General features: G+C 42.3%; 4 protein-coding genes and 1 long non-coding RNA gene across 11 annotated transcripts in view; 1 reads left to right on the forward strand and 4 right to left on the reverse strand.

Moving 5' to 3' along the window:
• The first annotated feature begins 617 nt into the window (after window positions 1–617).
• Window positions 618–4,440, forward strand: LOC111854926 (T-cell surface glycoprotein CD3 epsilon chain-like). The gene is made up of 5 exons (XM_072701522.1): window positions 618–978; window positions 1,391–1,576; window positions 1,836–1,970; window positions 2,057–2,121; window positions 3,023–4,440. The coding sequence occupies exons 1-5, from the start codon at window positions 918–920 to the stop codon at window positions 3,083–3,085; spliced, it is 510 nt and encodes a 169-aa protein (XP_072557623.1). The 5' UTR covers window positions 618–917; the 3' UTR covers window positions 3,086–4,440.
• A 4,187-nt stretch (window positions 4,441–8,627) lies between these two features.
• LOC111854933 (T-cell surface glycoprotein CD3 delta chain-like) lies at window positions 8,628–13,452 on the reverse strand. The gene is made up of 4 exons (XM_023833428.2): window positions 12,729–13,452; window positions 12,195–12,341; window positions 11,295–11,344; window positions 8,628–11,038 (listed from the first exon to the last, which is right to left on the reverse strand). Exons 1-4 carry the CDS (start codon window positions 12,967–12,969, stop codon window positions 10,979–10,981), a joined length of 498 nt encoding a protein of 165 aa, XP_023689196.2. The 5' UTR covers window positions 12,970–13,452; the 3' UTR covers window positions 8,628–10,978.
• A 28-nt stretch (window positions 13,453–13,480) lies between these two features.
• LOC140579108 (uncharacterized) lies at window positions 13,481–15,875 on the reverse strand. Its single transcript, XR_011983310.1, has 3 exons — window positions 14,713–15,875; window positions 13,700–13,797; window positions 13,481–13,492 (listed from the first exon to the last, which is right to left on the reverse strand). It is a non-coding gene; the product is annotated as an uncharacterized lncRNA (long non-coding RNA).
• A 119-nt stretch (window positions 15,876–15,994) lies between these two features.
• LOC111854945 (transmembrane protein 25) lies at window positions 15,995–23,489 on the reverse strand. Of its 6 annotated transcripts, none has more exons than XM_023833457.2 (9): window positions 22,539–23,489; window positions 21,825–21,935; window positions 21,314–21,661; window positions 19,563–19,853; window positions 19,339–19,470; window positions 19,160–19,190; window positions 17,849–17,952; window positions 17,368–17,454; window positions 15,995–16,686 (listed from the first exon to the last, which is right to left on the reverse strand). In XM_023833457.2, exons 2-9 carry the CDS (start codon window positions 21,898–21,900, stop codon window positions 16,613–16,615), a joined length of 1,143 nt encoding a protein of 380 aa, XP_023689225.2. In that variant the 5' UTR covers window positions 21,901–21,935; window positions 22,539–23,489; the 3' UTR covers window positions 15,995–16,612. The 6 variants fall into 6 exon arrangements, with proteins under 6 accessions (XP_023689225.2, XP_023689224.2, XP_023689222.2 ...); XM_023833456.2 differs by having other exon boundaries at window positions 21,825–21,980; XM_023833454.2 differs by having other exon boundaries at window positions 22,500–23,489.
• A 100-nt stretch (window positions 23,490–23,589) lies between these two features.
• Window positions 23,590–27,728, reverse strand: part of sik3 (SIK family kinase 3) — a 39,551-nt gene continuing 35,412 nt past the window's right edge. For both annotated transcript variants that reach the window (XM_072701291.1, XM_023833451.2), the window contains 2 exons: window positions 26,850–26,976; window positions 23,590–26,109 (listed from right to left, as the gene is read on the reverse strand). In XM_072701291.1, coding sequence (XP_072557392.1) covers window positions 26,855–26,976 — 122 coding nt within the window. In that variant the 3' untranslated portion in view covers window positions 23,590–26,109; window positions 26,850–26,854. The remainder of the gene's footprint in view (window positions 26,110–26,849; window positions 26,977–27,728) is intronic.

Here is a 27,728-nt window from a genome sequence, read left to right on the forward strand (position 1 = left end):
GAGGCAGTGATATCAGTACTTTGGATGTTGTCACATCAGAATAGGGCTACAAGAAGCCAAATGGGATTGTGGTGCAGATTCTCAAAGGCCACAAGGGGGAATGAGTGAGCTTGTCGATGTTTGAAAACATGCGATATTGGCCTACATAGAAACAAAAGTTGTATCCTGCAGTGTGTGTGTGTGTGTGTGTGTCTGTGTGTCTGTGTGTGTACCAGGTGATGCACTGCCCTTCCACCGTAGGATCTCACGTTCCTTGTGCTCTGTGTTCACTAGGATCAGCTCCACATTTACTCCCACTTTGAACTAGATTCAGTGGCATGGATGGAATGGTTTTTCATGTCTAACTGAAGCTGCATTTCCTGCAATAAAGCCTTGCTGGTGAACAGGTGATGTTCAGGTGGCCTAAATCTCAGGCTGCGAGTGAGAATACATCGGATCTCCTGCCCCATGACTCACTCACCCCATCCATACCCTGGATCATACCAACCTTAAACAGATGGGGATTTGTATAAAAAAATCAGTAAGTTGTATTTTTTTTTACCAGGGATGTATCCTTCTCTCTATTAAAAAGAAGGATTCTGGCTTATAAAACATAAAAAGTTATGACACCATGTTAGTGAGTCTAACATTCCCCCTCAGTGTACAGAGGCGCTGGGCCTACAGAGCACAACCTAAACTGCTGCTGCTTCCTGCCAAGACAGAGAGAGAGATAAAAAAGAAAGAGAGAGAGAGAAAGAGAGAGAGAGAGAGAGAGAGAGCAAGGGGAAAAGTTACTTCAGAGGCTGGAGCTCCATAATACTCACAAAAATAGTTCTTTTTCTCCATTTCTGTGTTCCGGTTCTAACGTAACTCAGAATCAGCCCAGTGACATTTGGGATCACCTGGAACGACACTGAGGAAGACTCTCAGCGTGCAAAATGAAGACCGTGTTTCTCTTCTTCACCCTTTGGCTGACAGTCATGGCGGAAACAGGAGAGCGTATGTTCTGCTGATATATTCCTCATCATTACTTCATAGTTGTCTTTATGGCAGAAAACAAACTCATTTTTGATAATTAACTACTTAGCAGACTCAAATAGAAAAATTCATTAACACGATTAACGAATATTTTGTTGTTGCTGCGTGTGCGTTCAGTGGGTTTGCTGATAACAGGGTGATGGTGGGTTATGATTTATTTTGTTACTGTTCTGGTATTTTTCCTGTGTCTATAATTCATACAGTATTGATCAATCAGATTGTATCAGTATTTGTCAACTTCTCTAAAACTAAGGTATTAAATGAATGAAATATGTTTTAAACAGTTGACAAATGAAGATTACATTGGGCATTTAGTGTTTGGACAGTTGCATTGGAATAATTGCATTCTTTGTCTCATCTAATTTTTTTTTAGATGGCGATGTATTTTTCTGGAAAGACAACGTGACATTGACATGTCCAGATGACTATTCTTGGGAAAATAAGCCAGATTGGGTCTCGCCAGCTCATTCGCTAAAATATACAGCAGACTTGAAAAAAATCCATGCGTGCATAAAATCTGACACTAAAGAAAGATATTATTTTTATATTAAAGGATACGGTGAGTATATATATATATATATAGCCTACCAGAGATGAAGAACAAGAGTATTACAATAGACAACAATGACACACAACTTACCAGCCTGCTGATTTTCCTGCCTAATTCCCCCTTTTTTGTCTGTGCTATAAATTATGTCTTATTTACCTTTTGTTCCCCATAAACTCGAACTCCTTCCCCCTCCCACCTGCCCCCCCCCCTTCCTGCTTTTCCCAATCTCTGCCCTCCTTACCCTAACCCCCCCCCCTCCATGTTCTAGTATGTTCTGATTGCTATGAGCTGGACGGAACTCTGGTGATCGGTTTTATAATTGGGGACCTGCTGGTGACTGGTGGAGTCGTCATCCTCATCTACTACTGGGCCCAGAAAAAGTCTGGGTCATCGCCGGCATCAGGTAAGGCCACCGTTGGGCCCAAGGGGACTCATCGGTCAACACACATTACAGAGGACTGATGATCTCTTTGTGTCGCTGTCATGTAGCTGTTGCCCGCTCTGGGCCCCGAGGTGGACAGCGTGGGCCAGCTGTGCCTAACCGGGACTATGAGGTATGTTCACTCACCCGTCTGTCTATCCTTGTGTTTCTTATATGGACAGATAGACATTCCTATTAGTCAATGTGTACATCCAGAAGTATTGTACTGTTTTTCACAGAAAGACACTTCAATAAAACCCTCAAGCCGATGATAAGCTATGAATTTGTGTTTCTGAAACTTAACGCAAAAAAAATTAATAAAAGGAATTGGTCATTACAAACTAAAAATCTCATTAAATTGGATTAAACTGTAAATGCAATCTAATAAATTAATACAGTTACAAATAAAGTAATTGCGATATACTGTCAAATGAATTCTCATCGTCGACAATAGCAACCTTAACGTTACTAAGCAGACCAATAGAAAAACGGAATATACATTTCGAAAAATATATTTGATTTTTTTTATTTCATTTTTTGTTCAAACATTATACTCAGTAAAGTCCAAAAAAATTAGCTCAAAATGCAAAACCAAAATTCAGCATTTCAGTTTTTTTCCCACAAAACAGTGTAAATTTGGTCACATTTAATTTTTTTTATTTTCAGAATTAATAATTTCAGCAGTGTAACTGGTGCTATATTTTTGCAACCAAATTGAATTTGACTGTAATTTAATGCTGTTAAAGTTTTGCATTGTTCACATTTTTGTTAATGTTAAATCCTATTTAAGTATGACTTGTTCTAGCCATCTGAAATGATCCCATTTGAATAATACCCGCAGCACTCAAACTAACAATAAAATTAACAAAATAAAATGAATTGAAATAAATGGACCATTAAGTTGTTCCATTATGGACCATTATGTTCCCCAGTGGCATGAATCACAAACTTCAGAAGTTCGAGGAGGTTTGGGCTTCAGCACGTAAGAAACTTTGATTGTAAAATGTATGAATAAATGTCTCCTTCTATTCCAGGTTTTAAACCCTAGAACCAGAGACGATGCATACGCAGTCGCTGGTGTAAAACGGACCGGCTAGACTGCAGTCCTTTCATTCCTCCTGATCTGGAGCCTTTGCCCAGCAGACATCAACTCGGTCTCCATCTGGGTCAGCAGGACTGGCAAAGACCACATTAGTGGTACTAAGCTCAATACCCACAACTTTTGAAAGATTTTCTTATTGCTGATGCTTTGTTATTTTAGTAGTTTCTTGTAGTAGATGAGTTACTTTTTTCATTTGTTCAAGTAAAAAAAAAAAATTAATTTATAACCTCAGTTTTTTCCAGGAAAATTGTTGAGACATTGGGCCCAGAAGAATATTAGTCTGAAGTAATTTAAATGGTGGAAATATTAGATTAAGCCATCATGACTAAGTCGCTAAGATTAAAATGTTACGTATATCATAAACAATTATCAAGTAAAACAAATAAGTTTTATTTTTTACAAAAAAGAGTAGTACTCCGGGGAGTTTCTAGCTATCGAAAAGATCAGGAGCTAAGTCAAGGTTACCTGGGGCTTGACCATTATTATTTAAGGTAGATTGGGCTAAAATACTCGGGGCTCGGCTTAAAAAACTCAGGGTTACAGCCCCAGTGATCGCACCTATAAACGCCCATGGTAGTACCCTTATCAAAAGGTATAGTATTATAAAATCAAGTGTTCAACTTTGTATAAAAATTACATTTTTGATTGAATATTTGCAATAGTTTTACGTTAATCAATATGAAAGAGAAAACAACTGTGCTGCAGCATTTTAAAAAATCATTAACTGGGTAATAAAAAATTGAACATTTAGAACAATTCATAATATGCCTAATATACATAACAAAAAATACTGTGAAAATTCTCTCATTGAGTTTGTGCCCAATGAATCATAACTTTTACAGTATATTTTAAATCTTAATTTCGTTTTACCAGAATCATTATTTTATATTTTTAAATGTTTCATTTGTTACTAATAAGCTGTTAAACTTTTTAGATATTCTGCATTTTTTTCCATATTGAATGCAGTTGACACTGCTATTCTATTAAGAAATTATTCGTATGAAAATTGGATGGCATTATCTGTTTAGTTTGAACTAAAAATAAATAATGTTACATCTTGCAGCATTCAACAGGCTTGTGTAATACTGTGGGTGCTGTGCCATTCATAAAAATAGAGCTATATGTAAACATCCTGCTGTCATAATTTCCTTTCAAAATTAAGCTTTTTTTCTTAGCAGTCTTGAAATTGCATGATCAGAGGAAAATACGCTCTAGGGCTTGGTGCCGTTAATCAGAATGATCTTACTATGTGGAAACATGCAGTAAGTCACAGTATTTTTTGTGAAGGTCACACGCATCTTACCATCAACTTGTAAGAATAACATTCTTATTAAAAACTGAAAAAATGTCTCCTCCATTGTGTCTGTTCTACACATTATGGTTCTGTGGACTAGATATTTATTTTAAAAGGAACTTTCAAAGTGTAGCTGCATAATTACAAAGAACAAAGAGTTTTATTTATACTGATGTACAAAACCTGGAAATTTTGGCTTTCTAGTTAAGGTTAATTATTACATTTACTTGGTGATATATACTCACCAACTTATTTTACAGTTTCTTAAAGCTTTCATATAAGTCTAATTCCTGGGTTCCAGCCTTCTTCAAACTGCTTTTCCTGGTTTGTGTGGCCTGGAGCCTATCCCAGGCGATATAGGGACACCCTGGATGGGATTCCAGTCCTTTGCAGGACACAGACATGCTAGAGATGCATCCGGATACAAATACATTATTTGGAAATGCACAGATAATGCACTGTAAAGATATTTCAATTTGATCGTTATATTCTGAAATGGACCCAGCAAGCTAGTGGACAGCAGGCTTCGGGCTGAAAGCTGACCTTCCCTGGCTGTCACTCTGGGAAACGCGCGTGGGGGCGGGGGGGCTGCCCACAGGTCAACTGGCGATTTCAAGAGATTCCAGTTTTTTCAGATGCAAAGAGAATGTGCGAACATGAGGGGTCATAAAAAATGTTGGAAGTTAACCCCCCTGCGCAAAACCCCCAGAATTCTGCCACCCGGTAGAAAAATGGTCTGCAGCCTGGAGGTTGAGAACCCTGAATTAAAATGAGAACCCTTAATTAAAATGAGAACCCTTAATTAAAATGAGAACCCATAAATAAAATACAGTTTTAATGGGGCTTCCGGTATAAACCACACCCACTTCCGCACTTCTATCTGAATACAGAGACAGAGACAGATACAGATACAGATACAGATACAGATACAGAGACAGAGACAGAGACAGAAACAGAGACAGAGACAGAGACAGAGACAGATACAGATACAGAGACAGATACAGATACAGATACAGAGACAGAGACAGTTTTGTTGGTTGAACAGATACAGAGACAGAAACAGAGACAGTTTTGTTGGTTGAACAGATACAGAGACAGAGACAGAGACAAATAATACCATCCATGTGCACCTCTAATACACGCACACACACTATAGGCAGTTTAGACTTAGCCTTAACTCCATGTTTTTGTGCAGGAGATCCCAGAGGAAAGTTAACTAAGCAATTAACATCCTATAATAGGATATTAGCATCCTATAAAACAAATTTCCTCTTCAAGGTCTGTTCAGACAGCACAACAACATGATCTTCTATAACTGCTTCGATTTAATAAACAACAATCTGAGTCGGATCCTTTACCTTTAATTACTTTGCTCATTATATCTGCAAACCATCTCATGACGAGGCCATATAGCAATTGTGACTCGGAGAGCAGCATTGTCAGCTTATACCACCAAGGGAGGGACTTCCAGTCCCACTCCTGCTCTGTGCGTCTGCATGGTCTCCCCGAGTCCTGTATGTTTCCACTAGCTACTCCTCTTTCCTCCCGTAGTCCAGAGACGTGCAGATGGGCTAATCAGTGTCTATGTTACCCACACTGTGGTTGCAGTGCATGCAGTAGACTGGCATCCAGTCTTGGGTTTTGTAAGTATAAACGTATCATCTGTCCACATGAGAGAAAACAGCGACGTGGCCAGAAAAGGCCTCATTCACGTTATCATTACCGTACGGGTCAACCTAGCCACGGTAAAAACTGAAAAGAAAAACTGTGCTATATGGTGCAAGCAGTGAGCCATCAAAAGGTGAGGTCCACCTAAATTTGCTAAGTGGAGGGGGCAGCAACTATAAAACTTGTCAACTGACAGGTAGAGACAGTAAAAGTTTTGTTGGGGTGTCGGGGTGACTTCTTGCCTGGATTATTTCGATTTGGACGCGTTAACCCAGGAGGGGGGCCCAGGATTCGTCTTGAAATAAAACTTGGATTTTGGGGGCCCCCCCACAGTACATTTTACAGAGCCGGAGAGGGATTCCCTGCGGCACTAAGGAGGTCCCCTAGGTTGAATTTTGCCGACTTGCAAACCTGTCGGTCCACCAGAAAAACGGCTGGTATACCAGATGGCCAGTCTATGGACTAAAAAAGGTAAACGGTGATACAGGCGGAGACCTGTGCGTTACACGATGCAAGTTTGCTGGCATGTCGACATGGAAGGAGGCACTAATGCATATGGGAAATGTGCATGTCTGCATGCCTTCAGGAATGCCTGTCTCTGAGCATGCAAAATGTGGGGGCACAGTGCATCTGTTTCAAGTGTGTCTCAGGGGAGGGGGGGTCTACTCAAAGCTTGCCTGGGAAACCACATTTTGTTAGTTCCAGGAAGAAACGGCAGCCATAAGCAGTTCGGAGTGCTTCCGCATTATCAGTTGTATCTGTTTAAAGGGGTGTGACTGGGCTGGGGGCCACATCTCTTGCAGAGATGGTTAAGAATAAAACTTCGGCAGGTTTAGCTGTCTAACTGAAATACTTCACTAGCTACCTGCCTTGATGGGCAAAATGTGTGTAATAAACAGTTAGCATTTCAATGTAGCGCCATGAAGAATTCCCCATGTCAATAGATTCGTCTGCAGTCTATTGTTCGTTTATAGTATTAATTTATATTAACTATTATGATTTGTTTTATAAACTATAAGGTGTCTGTAAGACATATTATTTTTCCCTAAAATTAATCTATAATGAATCTTTTAAGAAAATTAATAAAACATTGAGTTCAGTTTCACTTTCATGGGTCTGAAGTCTATGTCTTTCTTTTAAATTAGAAATTTGCGATTTATGTCCATAATAAGAGCTCAATGGCACCATGCTTTCTATGCATTTGGTAATATATTAAATTTCAAAATACTTGTGAAAAATAGCCCCAATGAACCTACTGTGCCCGTGGCTGGACTGGGATTAAAAATCGGGGGGTAGAGGGGGCAACAAATATTTCCCAGCCCACAACCCCATCAGCCCAATCCGATCACGCATGTCTGCATCTACATACAGCTTTTCTCAAATAAGTTGTGGAAATTTCAATTCATTGTTTACTATAATTGGCTTATCATTAATATAAAACAGAGTCATGGGATGAAGAGGGATAGTGACAGAACACCAGACCTGGACGGGATGCTAGCCCAACGCAACTATATGTGTGCGTGCATGTATGCACACACACACGCACACACACTATCTGATAGCGTGGGTTTAGAATGCCTTTAAAGCGCAGGAAGAAACCCACCCACGCATTTTAACGTAACCTTCACACACACAGAGACCCTGGTGTTTGGCGGTGAGGGGGCCACACTGCTACACACCGAGCCTCTGTAAAAAAGATTTAACGCCTGAAGGCAATTATTTTATTATAATAATTATTATATTAGAAACTTTGTTATGTAAAAATTGTGTGTGTGTATCCCCTGGCCTTGGGCAAGTTATATATATCACACATGCCTATGTTAAAATATTTAGGATTATGTTGCGTTAGACTATGGGAGACCAGGCTGGGGAGATGCATGCAGACTGCGTCAGAGGCGACAGCGGGAATCATGTCAGCAAGATTTATTTTATTTGGATGCATGTAGTGAGAAGCACAAGGCCCAGCCTTTCATTTTCTGCTGAAATAAATAAAGAAAGAACATTAATTCATGTGAGAAGGGTGATATTGTGGGCCATACTGATTTATTTGATTGATTTGTTCTTAATGCTTTGCCTGGTAAAATAAAGGTTTAGATAAAAAATAAATAAATAAAATATCTAGACATTTGCAAACTTCAGGGGCTCTAGGCCAAACATAGCTGACCAAGGTTAGCCCAAAATCTGAAACTAGCGATATCTGGTTTGCATCTCTGCATGGAAAATGGGCCCCGTTGTAAATGTGTCCATCACGGTAGTATTCTGCCTCGCAAGATCCGAATTATCCGTCACCATGCACTGGTGTACTAAGCGGTACACTTAGAAGTAGAGGATCTCTATTTCCGATTTGCCCGTCTCTCCAGTTTGCTGTATTCTGACGAAGGGCCTTGCAGGGCCTGGAAGTGGCAGCACCAGCGGCAAGCTACTCGTCTCCAGCAGAGAGCGAAGGAGCATCTTGAGCAGGGGCGTCAGTAGCATTTTGAATGTGGGGAGGACACACTGACGGGGCAGTAATATTTTATGTTAAATGTGGGGGGTCCAAACAAATAATTATGAAATTTAATGGCGGCGACACCCATGATCTTGAGTACTTTATTATGGTTGCGTACGATTATTTTGGTTGTGGAAGTAGCTCACATTTTAAAAAAGGTTAGAAATCCTTGCTATAAGGTAATAAATTCAATTACAATATGCATATACTGTTAGCATATTATTTATTAAAATAATTATATAGCTAAATGATCAAAGAGCAACAGAGATTTCCTTATCTAAATGTAATGCATAAGAAAACAAGGACAGAATTTGTAGTAACCAAAACCAGGTTCACCATTCTTAATCGTACTTAATCTTGTATAATAATAATAATAATAATAATAATAATAATAATAATAATAATAATAAGAGTACCAACATTTAAACTTATATCAACTAATATCAAAACAGTCTCAACAAAATCATCTTTCTGCTGTTTCATACTATGCTTTTAAATGTTTCGCCTTTGCAGAAAAAATATACATTATGTCATAAAAGAAAAAAAAATCGGTCCATGTCAGAACAACAAAAATCAGAGCAAGGGATTCTGGGAACAATGGACAGTAACTGATTTTTTTTCTTTTTGCTTTTTGGAAAATGTTTTACATTCATTTAAAATGTTTCCAAAAAAAAAAAACAATACAACACATAGAAATAGATACGTATATATGTGTATGTGTGTATGCACATATACATTATGTGTGTGTGTGTGTGTGTATATACATGTATATATACATACAACCACGGAAAAATTTAAGAGACCACAAATTTTTCTTTCACTCATTTCTCGATTCATGGATATGCGTCTGTGAATAATATTTATATATATTTTTGCAAACTGCAGCCTGGTTCTTCTCCGTTTCTCATTAATGAAGGGATTCTTCCCTGCTTTATGGGACTCCAGTCCTGCTTCTTTGATCCTGTTATAAACTGTCCTATCAGTGCACTTCACACCTGCACTTAATGTTTCCCATTCCCTTTGAAGGTCACTTGATGTCATCCTACGATTCATGAGAAACTGTCGGATAAGTTAACTCTGTCTCTGGCATTAGGAAGTCGCTTCCGCCGTTTAGCTGGCTGGTTTCTGGTCATTCCCAGTGTCTCCTGCTTCAATTCAATCTTGTGTAAATTTTGAACCTGGAAGCAACCTGCTGCTCAGCATAACCCAGCAGAACCAGGATTAAACCAGGATTTAAGAATCAGATTTGTTTAAAAATATAGTGGTCTCTTTATTTTTCCCATGGCTATATGTGTGTGTGTGTGTGTATGTGTGTGTGTGCGCACAGTGCTCACAGACACTCCTGGGATATCTGTACATATCATTCAAACATTTTCTTATTAGTTTTCACAGTTTTTTTGACTGACTCATTCAGTTCTGTTCTAGCCATTTTGCTATTAATTGTAATTGTAGTCACTGGCTCCCAAAGGGATACTAAACATCAGTGCTTGCTGTTTTATGTTATTGCAGAGGTGTTACTAATTGAAAAGTACCCAGTGACACTGCTTGGCAATGAACTTGTTTACTCAGAACAGCTTTTAGAACCATAATTTGGGTTTCAGTTTATTACTACTTCAAATGTTTTACTCATTGTTTCTAATGGAATATATATATATATATTGGTAAAGAAATTAATAGAGTCACGGTTTTTGTTATAAAACCAAAAAAATATTAAATATTTTTTCTGAAATAAATATTTCTACTAAATTTTTTAAAAACATATTATTACTGAATTAATCAAGTGCCCCAAGACTTTCTGTGAGATCTGTGTATATATATATGTGTGTGTGTGTGTGCGTGAGTGTGAAAATAAGGGTTATATTACCTTGTGGGGACCAAATGTTCCCCACAATGTAATAAAAACCTGTTTCTTTTGGGTCCCCACAAAGATCTGTGACTGCATTTAAAAATGATAAAATGCCAAAAGTCTCATGTTTTGTTTGGTTATTTAAGGTTAGGGCTGGGTAGGGGTTAAGGTTGTAATGTGTGCGGGAGAGTCCCCACAAAGCTATAATTACAAACCTTTCTCTGTGTGTGTGTGTGTGTGTGTGTGTGTCTGTGGTTTTGCACTCTATGTGTATATAGGATCCAAAAATAGAAAATGTCAGATGCAACAAATTTTCAGAGCTGCGGACATAGCCTCTCCAGCCTAACCCTAACACCCTAACCAACCTCTCTCCCCCCCACACACACACACACATACACACACAATGCATTGTTATGAGGATGAACCGTATAGATGTAACAGTTTTGTTTAAAAAACGGTGATGTATACTGTAAACATGTTACACCTATGAATCCAGCTTTCATTAAAAGAATGTTTCCTCCTCCTGACTGTGGGACATAAAATTCAGCCAAACGTTACAGTAAGTTGCCGTTGACTTAGAAGGAGCGGATCTCTATTTCCGATTTGCCCGTCTCTCCAGTTTGCTGTATTCTGACGAAGGGCCTTGCAGGGCCTGGAAGTGGCAGCACCAAGCGCAGGTAACATACGAGAGAGGGAAGATGGTCTCAGCAAATCAGGCTAAAAATGCATACATATATACATAAGTATATTCATGATGAACCATACATATATACATAAGTATATTCATGATGAACCATACATATATACATACATATATTCATGATGAACCATACATATATACATAAGTATATTCATGATGAACCATACATATATACATAAGTATATTCATGATGAACTGTTAACATTACCGTGTAGGTGTCATTCTGCTGGTTTTGGATTAGGTTCTGTCTGTCCGATGCTGGAAGAGAAGAGAAATTTTACAGAAATTTAATACCTATCGGATTGCAAACAATGGTGCCACCAGACACTAAAGAGTTAAACATAGGATGATCCATGTCAGGAAGGACACTTTGAGCCAGGACAGGGTTTGTAAACGACCATTTTAATTGAAAGGACCTGGATTTCACTTAAGCACTGAGTTCTTGCCCTGTGCTGATTGATCAGTCTCCTATAATGCATGTGTCACTAATGCTAATGTGAAACAGCTGGATGAGTCTTTCAATCAGGAAAACAAACCTGTAAAAGCACAAGAAGAACTGAACTATTTAGCCAAACACAGGAGCCTTTCAGTTTTAAAGTAGTTTGTAAAACCTGAAGGAGCTCAAAATTTCCGCCCTGACATGGATTATCTGGTCACCATAATTATACACCGCTTAGTACATTTATATAACAAAAAAGCAGAACTAATCAAAGATATCAAAAACAATAGGCAGGACTAGAAAAGCAAGTTGTCCATGAGCATAAAACATTCACATTTTATGTTTTTCAACAGATGTGTTTATTCAAAGCAGGGTCAACCAGTCCTTTGGACAATTAAGAGGTAAGGGTCTGCTCAAGGAAACAATGGAGGAGTCACAATGGTGACAACACTGAGACCTGAACTGGTGATCTTCTAATCATGGAAACAACATGCTAACCTCCTGAGCCACACATGCCTCCAGGCCAATAACACAACTGCCTTGTACCAAATAGACCGATAATATAGGTGTTTACAGCTCATAGCACGTAATAAGGGCCCCGAACACACATCAGGCCCGACGTTTTCACGCAGGCATCAGCGACCGGCCGTGAAGCAGAGAATCGTGCACCTTTGCTGTAGCTGCTGCCGTAGCCCCTCGCCTTGGGCTGCGAGGCCACGGAGTAGACAGCTACCCCGATGAGGATGGTGGCCAGAATGTCCCCGATGATGATACCCATTATGGTCCCCACTTCCAGCTGAATGCAGTTGTCACAAGCTTGGAAACAAACATAAACATTGAAAGCGACGTGCATGGTTATGGGCGGCAGCGAGCGGGCTGACATCGAGTTTGCTTCAGGACTCTAGCCTTAACTTTCTAACTTTTTAAGGGCCAGTTTTAATAACCCCCCCCCCCCCCCCCCCAGACATGCCAAGTATGAATGTTGGCTTAAGCATCTTCAATTCAATTCAATTCAAAGAACTTTATTAATCCCAAAGGGAAATTGCTATGTCTCGGTTATACATACAGTATCTTATCCAGCATCCACCCAAAACTAGGTCTATGACAGACCATAAGGCAAGTTAGCAGCTGTCAGTAAGTCAAAATTGGAGGCTGTTTGACAACCAAGTTTAACAACAAGCTGTTAAGATACACTGTACTTACTTCGCAATTTAACGTAAATCGCCAGTTTATTGTCGCCTTTAGCCTTGCAATGATATTCTCCTGAGGCATCATCGTTGTAGTTCAGCACAATTTTCTCACCATTTTCATGGGTAGTGCCCTCAGGTTTTTCCCAGCTCTCCCCATTTACACATGTGAGCGTAATTTTATCTTCACCATCTTCTGCCTTAATATCCAAAACTGACAACAGACAAAGACAGTTTACATGGGGACATCCTATCATCCTCTAGTTTAAAGTAATCAGATAAGAGCCACTACTGGCAGTTGACTATGCTTTGAATGCTTGTGATAAACAGGCATGGGACTTCAGTCCTGCTTCTTTGATCCTGTTATAAACTGTCCTATCAGTGCACTTCACACCTGATTTATATTGCAGATTAATATTGTCAATAATCTTATTGTTTATTTCTACTGAAATGTTCAATTAACATTTTCATCCATTGTACTGTATCATATTCATGTGTGACTCTAAATTCCTGTCCGATTTATTGCTGATACTCAGCTATACATAAAAATTAATATGCATTGTAAGATGGTCTAATTCCATTCACAATCACAATCACAATCCTGACTGCACTTACAGTGCAGCTGAGAGCGGGAGTTTGCATCAAATGTACAACATATGCTAGTTCAGTTTTCAAGGCTGTCATATTGTTTTCTTCCTGTGTGTGTCTTTGCTTATGAGGTATAAAATTGTTGAAATTGTAGAAATTAACTGAAATGCAAATACATACCTTCCTGTGAGTCTGGGAGGAAGATGGGGAAAAAAGATTTTTCAAATATTAGAAACAATATCACTTTTCAAAGTGAAAAATTTACTTATAAAAGAGTTACAGCCTATTCAAGTAGGGAGAAGGAAAAAATACATTTATACTCAAGGTCAGAGAGATATGGGGCTTATTCCCTACTGACCACTTTTCTTTACAGCATATTTACCCGGTAATATTACTTACCAGTTATGTCCCACATAACTAAAAACACTGTGAAAAGGAAAATACTTCTCATTTTGTGATCCCTCCCTCTTCGTCCAAAGAACTCAGGAATAAGTTTCCTGTGAGATTTAAATAACAACGATAATCATGATTACTATTGTTTTCACCAGGAGCCTCCGTGAGCATCACGGGGAGGCTCCGCTCGCTGGCACAGCAGGCCGCAGGCTGCAGCCCGCAGGAAGCAGGCCGCCATTTTCTCTCCGTCTTCCATTTTGAGATTCTGGTTTCCGCTGTTCCCAGTGATCAGCTCGTTCACAGTGTCGTGCTTTCATTTAAAAAAAAGCTAGCAAGCTTAAGTCTAAAGTAAAAATTAGATTCAACTAATAATAGTTTTGTACTTTATAAAAAATCCGGAGCCATTATCAAAACATTTCCTAAATTTAGCAGTTATCCGATTAATAAATAGGCAATTGAGGTCTGTATGGAATTCACGATATGCAATAAAAACATCCAATTATTCATAATTTACAAAAAAAAACATTTTTATATGCTATTAATTTTTAATTTTTGCAGTCTCAGATTTGCTTCCGTCACATGCTACGTGCTGTAAGCTAAAAAAACAGACGTACTTTTGAAACAGAGATCCCATACATTTTTACTTAATGAGTATGAACACATCACACATCCTTTTGCAAAAAATCTATAATTAATCAATAGATTCTAGCATAGAATCATGACATCTCTAACTCTGAAAATGTCCCATGAACAAGTGCTGCAAACATTAAAACACATAATTCCATAATATAAAAAAATGATAAATGTCTATTTAATACAATAGGTCAATATACTTAATGCATCAGTCAATGCTGCTGTAGATTTCTACAAACTTCTTAATACTTGTCAATGTTTCACATAATAGATGCACTGATATCTTGTGTCCAACATTAATAGTCTATTTGACATTTTTTACTGCTATTCCTGTCTCGCAGGCATAATCATGACTGCCTTCTTCTTCTGAGAACGGGGCCGTGTACCTTAGAAGTCCAGCTTTTGTTCCTGCACTTTCGGATGGAATCGCAAGATGCCTGCCGGCGGCACTCGGAGCTCGAGGGCAGCCTTTCCAAGCGCAGTCGCCTCTGGGTGAATCGACCCGCCTGCTGTCTGCCTGCCTGCCGACTGGTAGCCTGTGCAGGGTTGTCTGCCTCTACGCGACTCTACATCCGCAATGTCAACTGCTTGGCGGAAACGTGAAAATGACAATAACAAAACGCGTAAGGGGAGGCTGTGGGAGGCAGGCGGTGGAGGGACTGTGACTCTTTATCTCCATCGTTGAATTTAGGCCACCCACCAATTCCCAGCATGTGCCTTGTGTTATTGTCACTCTCCTAACAAATTTCACTATATTGTGGGGCAAAGGTGGAAATTTCAGGTCCAGAAAGTAAAAATCCAGACTCTGTGACTGTGACTCTTTGTACTCAACTGGTTGGTTGAAACAAAATCTTACTCTGGATTTTTACTATCTGAACCTGAAATATCTGCCTCTGTTGTGGAGGCCTTGTTACAACTTAGGAACTCAACCCCCAAGATCCCTGAGTGTCTCGATGGTTCTAAACCGTCCTGACTTTACCTTCAACCAATCCACACACATCTGACACCCCTGAGTCTCCCACCGAACATAGAGAGCAGCACCAAGACAAAAAAACAAACCTGATAGAAGGTCCCACAAGCTGCTTCCTGCCAGGTAACGGTAGAACCACCATGACCTACAACTGGCACCTGTCTTTTACGTACAATGCATGCACACACACATACACACACATACACACACACACACACACACCCATGGGTGCATTTCTGTCTTTCTGGGGACTTTCCATTAACACTCAGTTTACGGTAATGAATGACCTGTCGACTGTGACTTCGTTGTCCCGTAACCCAACCCCACAAGTCAAAGCAGATGGGAAGAACACATCTCAAGTAGCTTCTCACAGTATCACCATAACTCATCCTGTATAAAATAACGTCGTGTCGTCTTCACGCCCTCAGCACTGGCACCCAACACAACAACAACCGGCTCAGTATCCATGTACCGTGTCTCCTGTCTGGTACACAGCTGAGAAAGTTATCACATTGTGGTGGAAGGCTATTTTAACGCACCTCGAGGTCACGTTGCCTCCTAAAACTTCAGAGACCTTCAGCTAAAATACTCCAACGCCAAAAATCCAAGGTTGGCTACGGCACCCACCCCCCCTTTTTTAATTGATTTCTTCCACTTGGACTATTGCACCTGACAGCGATCAGTCAGCAAAAGCAGTGTATTGGTCCTCATGTTTATTGTACCATATACACATAATCATCCCAGTTATGTACTTCAGCATTCACAGTATAATACCTTTCATATATAAATATATTATTTGACATCATACACAGAATTATATACATGTAACATTCCACAAAGAAACAGGAAGTTTGGAGAAGGCTGTGCTGAGGTCAGCGTGTGTACATACTGACCCAAAAAATATATAACTAAAGCCCTTTATGTCTTTAATCATTTTATTGAAGTATGGTTAAAACGTCTGATCCTAGACCAGAATGAGTACTCAGGGTAGAGACAGACCCTGCACTCTTAATAACTAATGGAAAGGGGGTTAGGCAAACAAAGCAGCGTTCATGCATAGACGACCCGCAGTTAGTTACTAAACTGCTCCCCCTGGTGGTGGTGGTGTTGCATTGAATCCAGAAGATAGCCCTGATCACAGGAGGGCACTTTGACTAATGTATCTCTTCATCTCCAGCCTTGGGCTTAAATATCACACCATCCCTTAAGTCTGGTGAGGAGTCAGTGCTCCTGGTCCTGATTGTTTGGAGTGATTAGTCATTTTGGAGGTCTTCTTGGAATCCCGTTGAATGCCGGGTATTCCGGTTGAGGTGCTTTCACAGCCAAACTTCATCGCTACTCACGCTGTTGACCTTGTAAATGTAGCCCACCATGGGGAATCGGGAAAACCCTGGACGGGATCACATGAGCACACACAGAATTTAGGCCCCAGGAATGCACACAGGAACTCTGGGAACGAACTTCTTAAAGAGGTAATCATTACATATGGGTTACAGCACAACAAGGCACTCAAACATTTTTAAATGCATTACTGCGGAGTCACCTGACACACAGCAGAGGGTGACTGCCTGCGTGGATGCATTTAAAAACACCTTCACGTGCATTAACCCATTAATGCAACAGTTACATTTGGTTTACACATTTGTACTTAAAGACATTATTTTCACAAGCTGAAAATGAACTTATTACTTTAAGTACTTTCTTCTCCCAATATAAAATATTTCCATTTAGTTTCCGTTCATTTTAAATGGTGTTACACACCTGTAACGTTAAGCAACGTTAGTCAGAATTAAAGATTATTATCGCATATTGAGTTGCTACTATGATTCACCTGGCTGACACTACATGCACGGTATTAGAAAATTAATCAGCACCCATCTGACCAATCAGATACCAGAACAGTGCCGTACTATACGCCTAGTTAAAATGGCAGAAACATTCACATGTCAGTACAGGTCAGCTGACATTAGTCTCAGGAGGACAGAGTTTCAGGTTGACTAACGAGTCCGTTCTAACCCTGTGTCAGTGTAACAGGAGGGTGGAAATGCAGAGAAGGTCAAACTCAGCAAACCTTTGGCAGCGTAGGCGGCCAACAAGTCGTGCCCGTCGTCGTCGGACTGTTTCTGCCCCGGACCTGCACTGGAATCCCCCATCCCTGCTGCATAAATGGGAGAGGCCAACAAGGGTCAGCACGTCCTGCCTGCCTGTTCAGCCACCCCCCTTTCTAGTGTATGGTGGTACTGCCCATAAGGTCTTCCTTGCTTTTTTTTTTTTTTGAATACTTTATTGTGTCATTCTCTTTTCAATTATGCCATGAGACACACAGACAGGTGAGAACAAGCTTGAAGGTCATGGCACAGGATCAGAGCTCCTGTCAGAGCTAATGTTTCGAGGGGGTTAAGGGTCACGCACTGGGACCCAGTGGCGGCATCAGCATGCTGGCCCAGGGATTTGTACCAAAAATCCTCTGATCGCAGGCACAGAGTCTTAACTTGGTGAGCTACACACTGCCCCACCCCCGGCCTTCTGAATCACAGGGAAAGGATGGTCACCTTTGCAGAGGGCGCTGTGCTCGTTGAGCTGCAGGTTAGAAGGTAGGGACATGTTCTCCCGGGGCAGAATAACATGGTCCAGCTGCATCTGGTCAGATTCACTGCTGCGAGGACACACAGACACAGAGAGACAGACAGACAGACACACAGACACAGAGAGACAGACAGACACACAGACACAGAGAGACAGAGAGACACACAGACACAGAGAGACAGAGAGACACACAGACACAGAGAGACAGAGAGACACACAGACACAGAGACACACACAGACACACAGGCAAGGAAATGACAGAAGAGGATCCATGTTACTTTGGGAAGGTTTCATTGCTGTTCTGTATAAAGCAAGACTAAATAACCTGAAGTGTAATGATGCTCAACCACACCCACAAAGACACATTATTTATCACATATATTTTATCAATAAAGTGATCAGTTTACTTTATTTCATGCCATAGGTACCATTCTACTATTTACAGAAAATGCAATTAAATACTACATATAAATTGTGTCAATTGTATTAAAGAACCTTTTATTATTTTACTATATATAATGTACGGTGATAATGTTCTAGTTTGGATTTGTTTATATGACTCATTATAAATGCAAAAAAGGTTTTTTTAATTATCACAACACAACAACAAAGCAGCAAAAAATATAAACTGGCAGCCATATAACATAAGAACCCACATTAAAAGTGGCGCCAAATTAAATTTCTTTTGATTGATGTTTTGCTCAGACAAACAAGTTTGTCAACTTAGTCTATATAGAAAATAAGACAGAACTCAAGGCCCTCATGTAAAATCACAGTCACTAAATGTCATTAAAAGCTTAGTCATTAAGGGCTGATGGAGGGGGGGGGGGGATTTTTTTCCCACGGATTAGCTGCAGTGACACCCCCACTGCAGGAGATGATGTGGGTATTCAATTTCATGAAGTTCCAGAGGTTCTTTGGAACAGACGGTAAACGATGACTTCTTACAGCTTCAAGTCAGAACAAACTATACCAGCCAAAGTGTTTTTCAGCTTCCAACAGGGAAATGACCTTCATATTTCAGCATTAATATGTTTAATATCTCAACACATTTAAGTAAAGTATCAACAATTACACATTGAAACACATCATTTTTGGCATATTTAGAGTGGCTTTCAATAAGTGGTATTTAATATAAACTTAAGATATACACTGGTTGAAATTTGATTTGCATAAAATAATTTCACATTAAAATAGGAAATAATTAATTGTGCAAAGAAATTTACGGTTATAAAATGCACATTGTGATCTTTAGAATATCTTCCAGGGAAGCTTACCTCTTCCGGATCGTCATCTCCACTGGTTCGTCTGAAACCAACACAAGACCATGCATGTTAAACTCATTCCTCCATTTTGTAACTACATAGTAGATAAGACTTCACTGTATATTTGCCCCCCCCACCTGATTTCTAATATATTTTTCAATTCTGAATCCATCTCGCTTCTCCTTTCTTACCTATGTTTTTCCCCTTGTTTTTGTGCATCAGGTAAAATAAAAATAAGGTAAGGATGAGGAGCATCACAAACCCAACAGCGCCCCCTGTCACAATCCCCAGCAATGGCACCTCCACTCGGGACTGCAGGAATTCTAGACCGGGGAGTCGGAAGATTAGGAAAGCTGAAAGATGTACAAAGGGACTGCAATAAACAATGGCAGAAGTGGTTATGAATTAGAATGACCTGCAAGCGTGAGGTTGCTCTGGGCAGAACCCAAGCTATTGCTGGCATTCAAGGAGACATTTCCTGTTAGGCTGCTGGGGGAGACACGCAGCGTGTGATTGGTCAGCCAGGGGTAGCTGCGTGAGTCCAGGATGAAGAAGTCAGAGGTGTTGGCCACCGGCCGCCCGGCCTGGTCCACCCAGGTTATGGTGGCAGGGGGATTGGAACGTACCAAAGCAAACAAAACTAGGGACAGGCCAGGGTCTGAGGTCTCACTGTAATGGGCATTTACTCGCAAAATCTCCGGCTGATCTGTACAGGCAGGTAAAAGCACAAAAAGAAGAGGGTGGGTGAGTATGTTGCTTTTTTGTCTCACTGCAATTGCAACAGCTGAAATATAAAATGTCCTAATGTGGTCCATATGTAATATATATACTGGGACAGGTTTGTCTAAACATGAACATGCACTATTATATATGCTTAAGTCTTCATTGGTTTATAGCATCCATCTACCCATCCATACCACTTAGCCAGTGATGGGTCACGGTGAACCTGAAGCCTAGCCAAGTAGGACAGGGCACGTGGCAGGGGACACCCCAGACTGGATGCCAGCCTATCACAGGGTACGTGGCAGGGGACACCCCAGACCGGATGCCAGCCTATCACAGGGCACGTGACAGGGGACACCCCAGACCGGATGCCAGGCCATCACAGGGTACGTGGTAGAGGACACCCCAGACCGGATGCCAGGCCATCACAGGGCACGTGGTAGAGGACACCCCAGACCGGATGCCAGGCCATCACAGGGCACGTGGTAGAGGACACCCCAGACCGGATGCCAGGCCATCACAGGGCACGTGGTAGAGGACACCCCAGACCGGATGCCAGGCCATCACAGGGCACGTGGTAGAGGACACCCCAGACCGGATGCCAGGCTATCGCAGGGCACGTGACAGGGGACACCCCAGAACAGTGCCAGGCAATCACAGGGCACATGACAGGGGACACCCCAGACCGGATGCCAGCCTATCACAGGGCACGTGACAGGGGACACCCCAGACCGGATGCCAGGCCATTGTAGGGCTCACACTCACACTACTGGTCATTTTAGAGAAAACAATTCTGTTAAACTACATTCATTTGTTTCACATCTATAAATAATCTCTTACACATCATAATAGGTGCGGGGTTCAAATCTCACTTCTGGCTGTGTGTATGTGGAGTTCATGTTCTCCGTGTGTTTGTGTTTCCTCCCATGACACAAAAATATTGTTAAAGCAAATCAGGGTCTCAGTTGCTGGCAGTGTGTAAGGGTATGAGCACATGGCCTGGGATGGACCTGCATTCTGTCCACTGCGTTCCCTCCTGCCCTTGGCTTCCTAGGATAGGATGCAGGCTGTACAGGAGAAGTGGGTATGGAATATAGATGGACCGTTTGTTTTTGAATGATTTTTAGTAACATCCTTATTCATTTTGGACTGACGAAATCCAGAACCTGGTCTGGAATCCATGGGGTGAAGTTCACCATTCGTGCACATTAGTCCCTCAGAAGGCAGACACTGACTCGAATTTAGATGTGCCAGTTTTCAGGAACCATATATTTGTCGATTGTGAAAGGCAGCTGGAAAACCCAGAGCAAACCCAGACAAGCAAAGCTAGAACCTCCAGACTCTGCAGGCAGATGACTCTGAGGGTCTGCGAAGACCTGCAAAATCCAAGGCGCAGAACCTGAGACTCCTCAGAAACAGGTGAAGCTGCGGAGCTCAACTCACACTGGACGTTGAGAACGACCGTGGCGTTGTAGCTCCTGCCGGTCTGGGGGTGTGAGGCCACACACACCAGCTCTCTGTCCCATTTCCTGGCATGTAGGGTGAACATGCTAGTTTGCGTGGATCCCCCTTCCGGCGCCCGCGGCCCATCATGTGAGGCCGCCACCAGCTGGTCCACAGTATCGCCTCCTGGGTGTGTTTGCCTCTCCCCATTCAGGTACCAGGTGAGCAGGGGAGGATCTCCAGTGCTCAAGCCCTCTGATTGGCAGTTAAAGTGGTGGGTGGCATTCTCCTTCAGTGTCAGTGCAGAGTGCATCTGCCCATCAATTTTAGGGGCGGGTCCAATCGCATCTAAACGTTTGGCGAAAGGGAACAGTGTCAGACAACTTAAAAATGCTAAATATGCCTTAAAATAAGATCTGAACCTGATTTAGTAGCAACCTTCTTTGCCATACAATGAAATATTTCGGCGATGTCGTCCACGTGCATTTATACAAGGACGTCGGCTCCTCACCAGTTGGAAAGTAGGCCCAGGTGTACAGAAACAGAACAGCCAAGGTGAGGCCACGGTTCTGACCCAGAAGCAGCATAGCTAGTTCTGCAGGGACGCGCGGGTCTCAGCAACCTGCAAGAAGGCGTACGTACAGACAGGCAGACGGGACATAACGAGCTGGACACGAGCAAAACAGCGGGCAGGCAGTCAGAGAGAGGCAGCACACTGCAGGGACAGACCACACGTAATATAGGAAGACAAGGATGTCATACACACACTCACACACAAAGAGTTCAATCCCGAATGGCTCTCCTGGAATCTGAATGCTATAAAGCTTCCCTATGCCAGCATCGTTGGAAAAAAACAAGCCTGTCAAAGCTTCAGCCACAAAGTGAAATCTGTTTACGGTATCATGTGCCGTGCGGTTCTACCAAGGGGGAACCGATGTCCTGCGTGAAAACGATGAAATAAATGAGGCTGAACTGAAACGCGGACTCAAGCTGCCAGCCTGAAGGATTCCGACACTCAGGAAGATTAAATCAATTCCCCTAATTATAAGCTAAGCAGTAATGATCGGCAGGGCTGGAGTTGGCGCGGTCGTAAACAAATGAAAGAGGTGCATATTTAATAGGGCTGATCATAAAAAACAAAACACACACTATGCAAGCTTTACTATAAATGAACACACATACTCACAGTTACGGCTTGCGCCAGACCCCGTCTGCGGTGCGTTACCTGTGCACCTTCTACAGAGGGAGATTCTCTGCTTGCCCACTTTCCCGCATACCTTCTCCTTCATGCGACGACCCACTTCCCATCCCGGCCAGCTGACGCAGGCAGTCATGCTGGTGCCACACACTCATAAAAGAAGGGGAGGGGGTGTAGAGCGGAGGGGCTGCTCCGCTCTCGTCTAACTTTAGCCATGACCCATAAACAACCACGGGGGCTGCGGAGAGGATGAGCTGCCTGTCAAGGCCCAGGGGATCAGGAAAGCAATTTCCTTTCACCGTCCTCCGCCCTTTAACAGATAAACTCACAGGGTCACACCTGGGGCTCTACTGCTTTGGCCTGAAGAGGCACTGCAGTGCAGATTTAAACAGGCAGAAGCAGCTGCTTCCAGAGAGGTGCAGTGGTGAGGAAGGAGAATTTCAATGGTGGAACGACGACATCATTTTCCCGTTTGTGCAGCACTTGTGCTCCGAAGGACACGGTCTACGCTAAAATCACAAAGCTATCTCAGATGGTTATGTATCATTTACCTTTTTTTTTTTTTTTTTTACTATCATTCATTTAAATTACAGTTTTTCCTTTACAATATCTTCCACATATTTTCATCTTTCATAAACAAGATTGGCTTGACAGGAAATTACATATCTCTAGAATGTAGATAATATAGGATATTTGTAATACTTTTCAATTTACCTTTCATATCAACCTCTGTCCATACAGAGCACAATACCTTAATTTGAGTGACAACATTACATTTTCACATTGCCACTTTTCTTCTTCGGAAATAAAAAATCAGTTGACATGGCCATCACTTAACTCACTCATTATATCACAACTGTTAATTATCTGCGCATTCAATTAATTTTTTTCTCTTTTCTGCCAAGTGTGTACAGTGATCGTGAGCACAGTGATTAGTGTAAAAGCGTCATTTCACATTTTACTCCAGTTACACCCAACAGGACCATCACACGACACACTAAACGTGGACACACACGCACACGCACACGCACACGCACACGCTCACCTCTTACACATGGCTTGGGACTCACTTTACACGTTTACTTTTTCAATTATTACTTTATTTATATATATTTATTAATCTTAGTTTGGTTGGTATTTTTGTCGCACTTCAGTATTTTCGTAGTTCAACGAAACAAAACAAAAATAATGAAGAATATGGGGGGGGACATCATACAAAACACAGAACGAGAAACAGAGCGGGTGCAGAAGGGGGGGGGGGGGGTAGACAGGGTACATACACGCCCCCCCAGGGACAAAAGGAACGAATCAGAAGGCGAGGTGGGGGTAGCCCAGACGAGGAGAACCTGACAAAGGCTTGGTTCAAATCCCACCCCCTAGGCCATTCTGAAATACAGGGCTGGCACCACCTGGTGTACAGCAGCTGCGCACTGGATAGCGGACGTGGATGAATGCTCAGCTTCCAGTGTCCCTTCGCGGGGATGCCCATCTTCCAGAGGGTTCCAGTTTGTACGGGACACACCAGCGAGCAGGAGAGGTGACGGCGTAGCCGGGCTGGGCTGGGGGGAGACGCGGCCATGGCGGAGAGGGGAGCCGAGCGAAGGCCTACCAGTTTGGCGACACAGTTTGGGAGGCGGGCCCTCGTCACAGGAGCAGAGCCGCGCAGGCAGGAGGGACGAGGGGGCGTGTCTTAGCCTGACAGTCCTCTGCGATTTTTGAGCAAAAGTCGGCAGTCCATCTTTCGGGTAATGGAAAAAATGACAAGCTGACTTACAGGTATAAGGGCTGGGACCCGGGGGCGGGAGGGTGGAACGATTACTAGACCAAGTTCACCAGTGGGGGAAGAGGAGAGAGCCAGGCAGGTGGGCAGGTCTTAACAGTCTACCATGGACCACGATCTTGATTGGTTCTCATCATCATGATCATCAAACACCGCGACCCAGACAACAAGCCCATTTAATACACGCCCCACCCCCCCCACAACAGGTGAAACGCTGCCCTGCACACGCCAGTGATATCAACAAGTGAGATCATTGAAATGATTACGAATTACACCCTCCACTTCAAGTGTCAAAAAAAATACAAATTAAGACAACAAAAATCATTAAGAACAACAATTATCACTTATGGATTCTTACGAAGAGGATCTCTTTTGCCTCATCCCCCTCAAATTCTCCTCTTTAGGCAAAAAAACAAAAAAACATACATACAAATAATATCAATAATATAACAAAAAAAATGCCCCCCCACAGACACAAACAAATTTGATATAAACAGACACTGCCACTGTGGTCTATACATGGCGTTTCTGTACAAGATAAAGAAAGTCAGTTGACAACTACCCACAATTCCACATGTCACAACGAGGGAACGAGGGGAAAACGGGGATGGAGGGGTCCTAAGTGTGCATGAGACAGAGGAGGATGACAGAGGGGGGGGGGTGACTAGAAGGAAGGAGATGTGGAGAGAGGAGAGGGTGAGAAAGGAGAAAGAGAAAGAGAAAGGCTGGGAGGACAGAGCGAGAGAGGGAGAGAAATCGCTTGAACCAAAAGTGCAGAATTACATAAGTCAACATAACAAAAATGTTCACTTTCTTTGCAACACAGAATGTTTTTTTTTCCTTTAATAATTATCATTATAATCATAATAACAATAAACTTTTTTTGTACGGAAAACAGTAATAACAATAATAGTAACAATAATGATCATAATTCCTACATGAACATTAGCAGTAAAAACATATTTAAAAAAAAAAAATCAGAAAAAGAATGACTGAACAAATGAAAGTTTCGCGGTCTCTTTGTCACTGGACAGCAACTGTATTTTTTCTATTCTTGCAGGGTGATAGAGAGAGAGAGAGAGAGAGACAGAGACAGAGACAGAGACAGAGAAAGAGAGAGAGGCGTCCCCCCTTAACCTCACCCCTAAGGCCTGCCCACATTACCACCCCGCCACCCCCATGGAACATGCTGCTCTCAGCCTGGGCCCCCATAGGCCTTGAGCACACAGCCTGCTCCGGAATGGTCTACTTGGATACGGCGGGGGGGAGGTAGGGGAGGTGGGGCGGAGGGAGAAGCACAAGCCTGGTGTGAATACTCTGAGGTGTGCTTGTCTGTCTGTCTGTCTGTCTGTCGGTGTGTGTGCCTGCGTGCGTGAGTGCATACAGTATGCTTGCGTGAGTCAACGCCTCTTTGATTTCGGCACGTCGCCACGGTGACGAGCAGAGGAGGGGCCGTGTCGACCCGCCGCTTCAGCTGGTTGGCGTCAACAGTGGGGGGTGGGAAGTGAGGTGGGAGGGGAGAATGGGGAGCAAGGGCAGAATATGACAGCCCCCCCTGGGATGAAGGGGCGGATGGAGAGAGCCGGGGGCCACCCCCCCAGGGTGGCTGTATGGAATGCTGGGGCAATGCCCCCACCACTCTGTGCCATCAAGCCCCCATCTATCCCCCCAGCCCTCCATGGTTTCTCATGGACTCCTTCTCCCCTCCCCTGAATTGACACGGCACCCCCCCCCCCTTCCAGACAGACAATGGCGGTTTGGCATGATGCTGCTCAACACAGGTGGCTGAAATGGACCTTTATACACCAGGGGATTCTCCTGCGGGAGAGAAACACAAAGATTAAAAATTCACACTGGATAAGGACTCGCATGACACAACAATCCCCCCCTATTACAGCAACTGCAAGGCAGAGAATACAGTTCGTCTTTAGAGCAATGATACAGTTACGTAACTGTAAGTGATCTGTACCTGCCTCACATGATAAAACTTTCTGGTCTATTATTTCATATATAGACCAAAAATCCAGTGTGATTTCATTACGCCTTAATCCATTTTAGTTCCCTTGCTGAAGCTGCTGCCGTCTTGGAGTCTTTGTGTTTATAACAAATTTATAGCATTAAAATGATGAGCAATATTTCCTTCATGGACACTCATCACACTAGGCTGAAGATGGCATATATTTTATTTTAGCCAGATGCTGTAGCTTGAGATTATAAAAATACTTTGTAAAGGACCTAAAGATTACAAAAGAAATGACGTTTATAATGTTGTGTTAAAAAAATCAGAATCCAGTAAATACGTAATGCGGGCACTAGGATTTTTCTCGAGTTCGGGTTTGGGTTTTCTCTAGCATACTTTTGGACCGTCTTTCTAAGATCTAGACCAGCGTTTCTGAAACCGGTACTCGGGGACCCCTGGACGGTCCATGTGTTTGTTCACTCACAGCCTCCCAGCCTGAGCAAAAACATGGACTAGAGGAGCGGATTGAGAAGCTGCCATATGGACGCCAGTGGCAAGTGCAGGTTAACGGTGGCAGGGAACGCTGCGGGTCACTGACCTGCATTAGACTCCCGCCTGCTCCATGCTGTACTGCAGGTCAGGGGGCTTCAGGCTGAGGAGCATATCGCTGGTGCACGAGGAGGGGTAGCAGGCCGCAGTGTGAAACTCATCCTCTACGTCACACGCTATAATGGCAGAAGGGGGCAGTGGGAGTGGTGGTGTGGAGAACAAGCAGAGTCACAATCACAGCGAATCAGAATCAGGAGGAATCAGAATCAAGACAAATCAGAAATGAGACAAATCAGAATCAAGAAGGATCTGAATCAGAATCAAGGGCGAATCAGAATCCAGAAGAATCCGAATCAGGAGGAATACGAATCAGTAGAAGGTTTTTTGGCCAAGTATGTTCACATGCACAGGGAATCTGTCTCCGGCTGTCAGTGACTCTCATTCTTAAATGTAACAGATGGTTTCCACTGCTAACGAGTCACTGCACTTTACATTTTTACCAACCCACTGTAATTGTATATATTTTTCAAATTTTCAGCTGTTGATAAGCTGCTCGCTGTTTTAGTCTACTTTATTTATTTTTATTTATCATGTTAGTATTGTTATTTTACTCATATTTTTCCTTACAATTTTACGAGTAGTTTTGCACACTAAAGGCCCCCTGTTAAGTGCTGAGCCCCCTGAATCTGCCAGGGTACCCATGCCTCTACTGTACCTGTGACTGTGATACAGTGTATGATTGTTTATGTGACAAATAAAACTTGAAAAACTAAAACTTACAGTAGAAACATGCAAAGTTAACAGAAGACGATCACATACAGTTCGACCGATATCAATGATCAATGTATTTAAAGGACAGGAGTGCCTGTCAGTGCAAGGAATGCTGAAGTAAATGTACAAAACATTACAATAATGACAGCGAGTTAAT

Source organism: Paramormyrops kingsleyae, chromosome 17 (genome assembly GCF_048594095.1).
Source record: "Paramormyrops kingsleyae isolate MSU_618 chromosome 17, PKINGS_0.4, whole genome shotgun sequence".
NCBI lineage: Eukaryota > Metazoa > Chordata > Actinopteri > Osteoglossiformes > Mormyridae > Paramormyrops > Paramormyrops kingsleyae.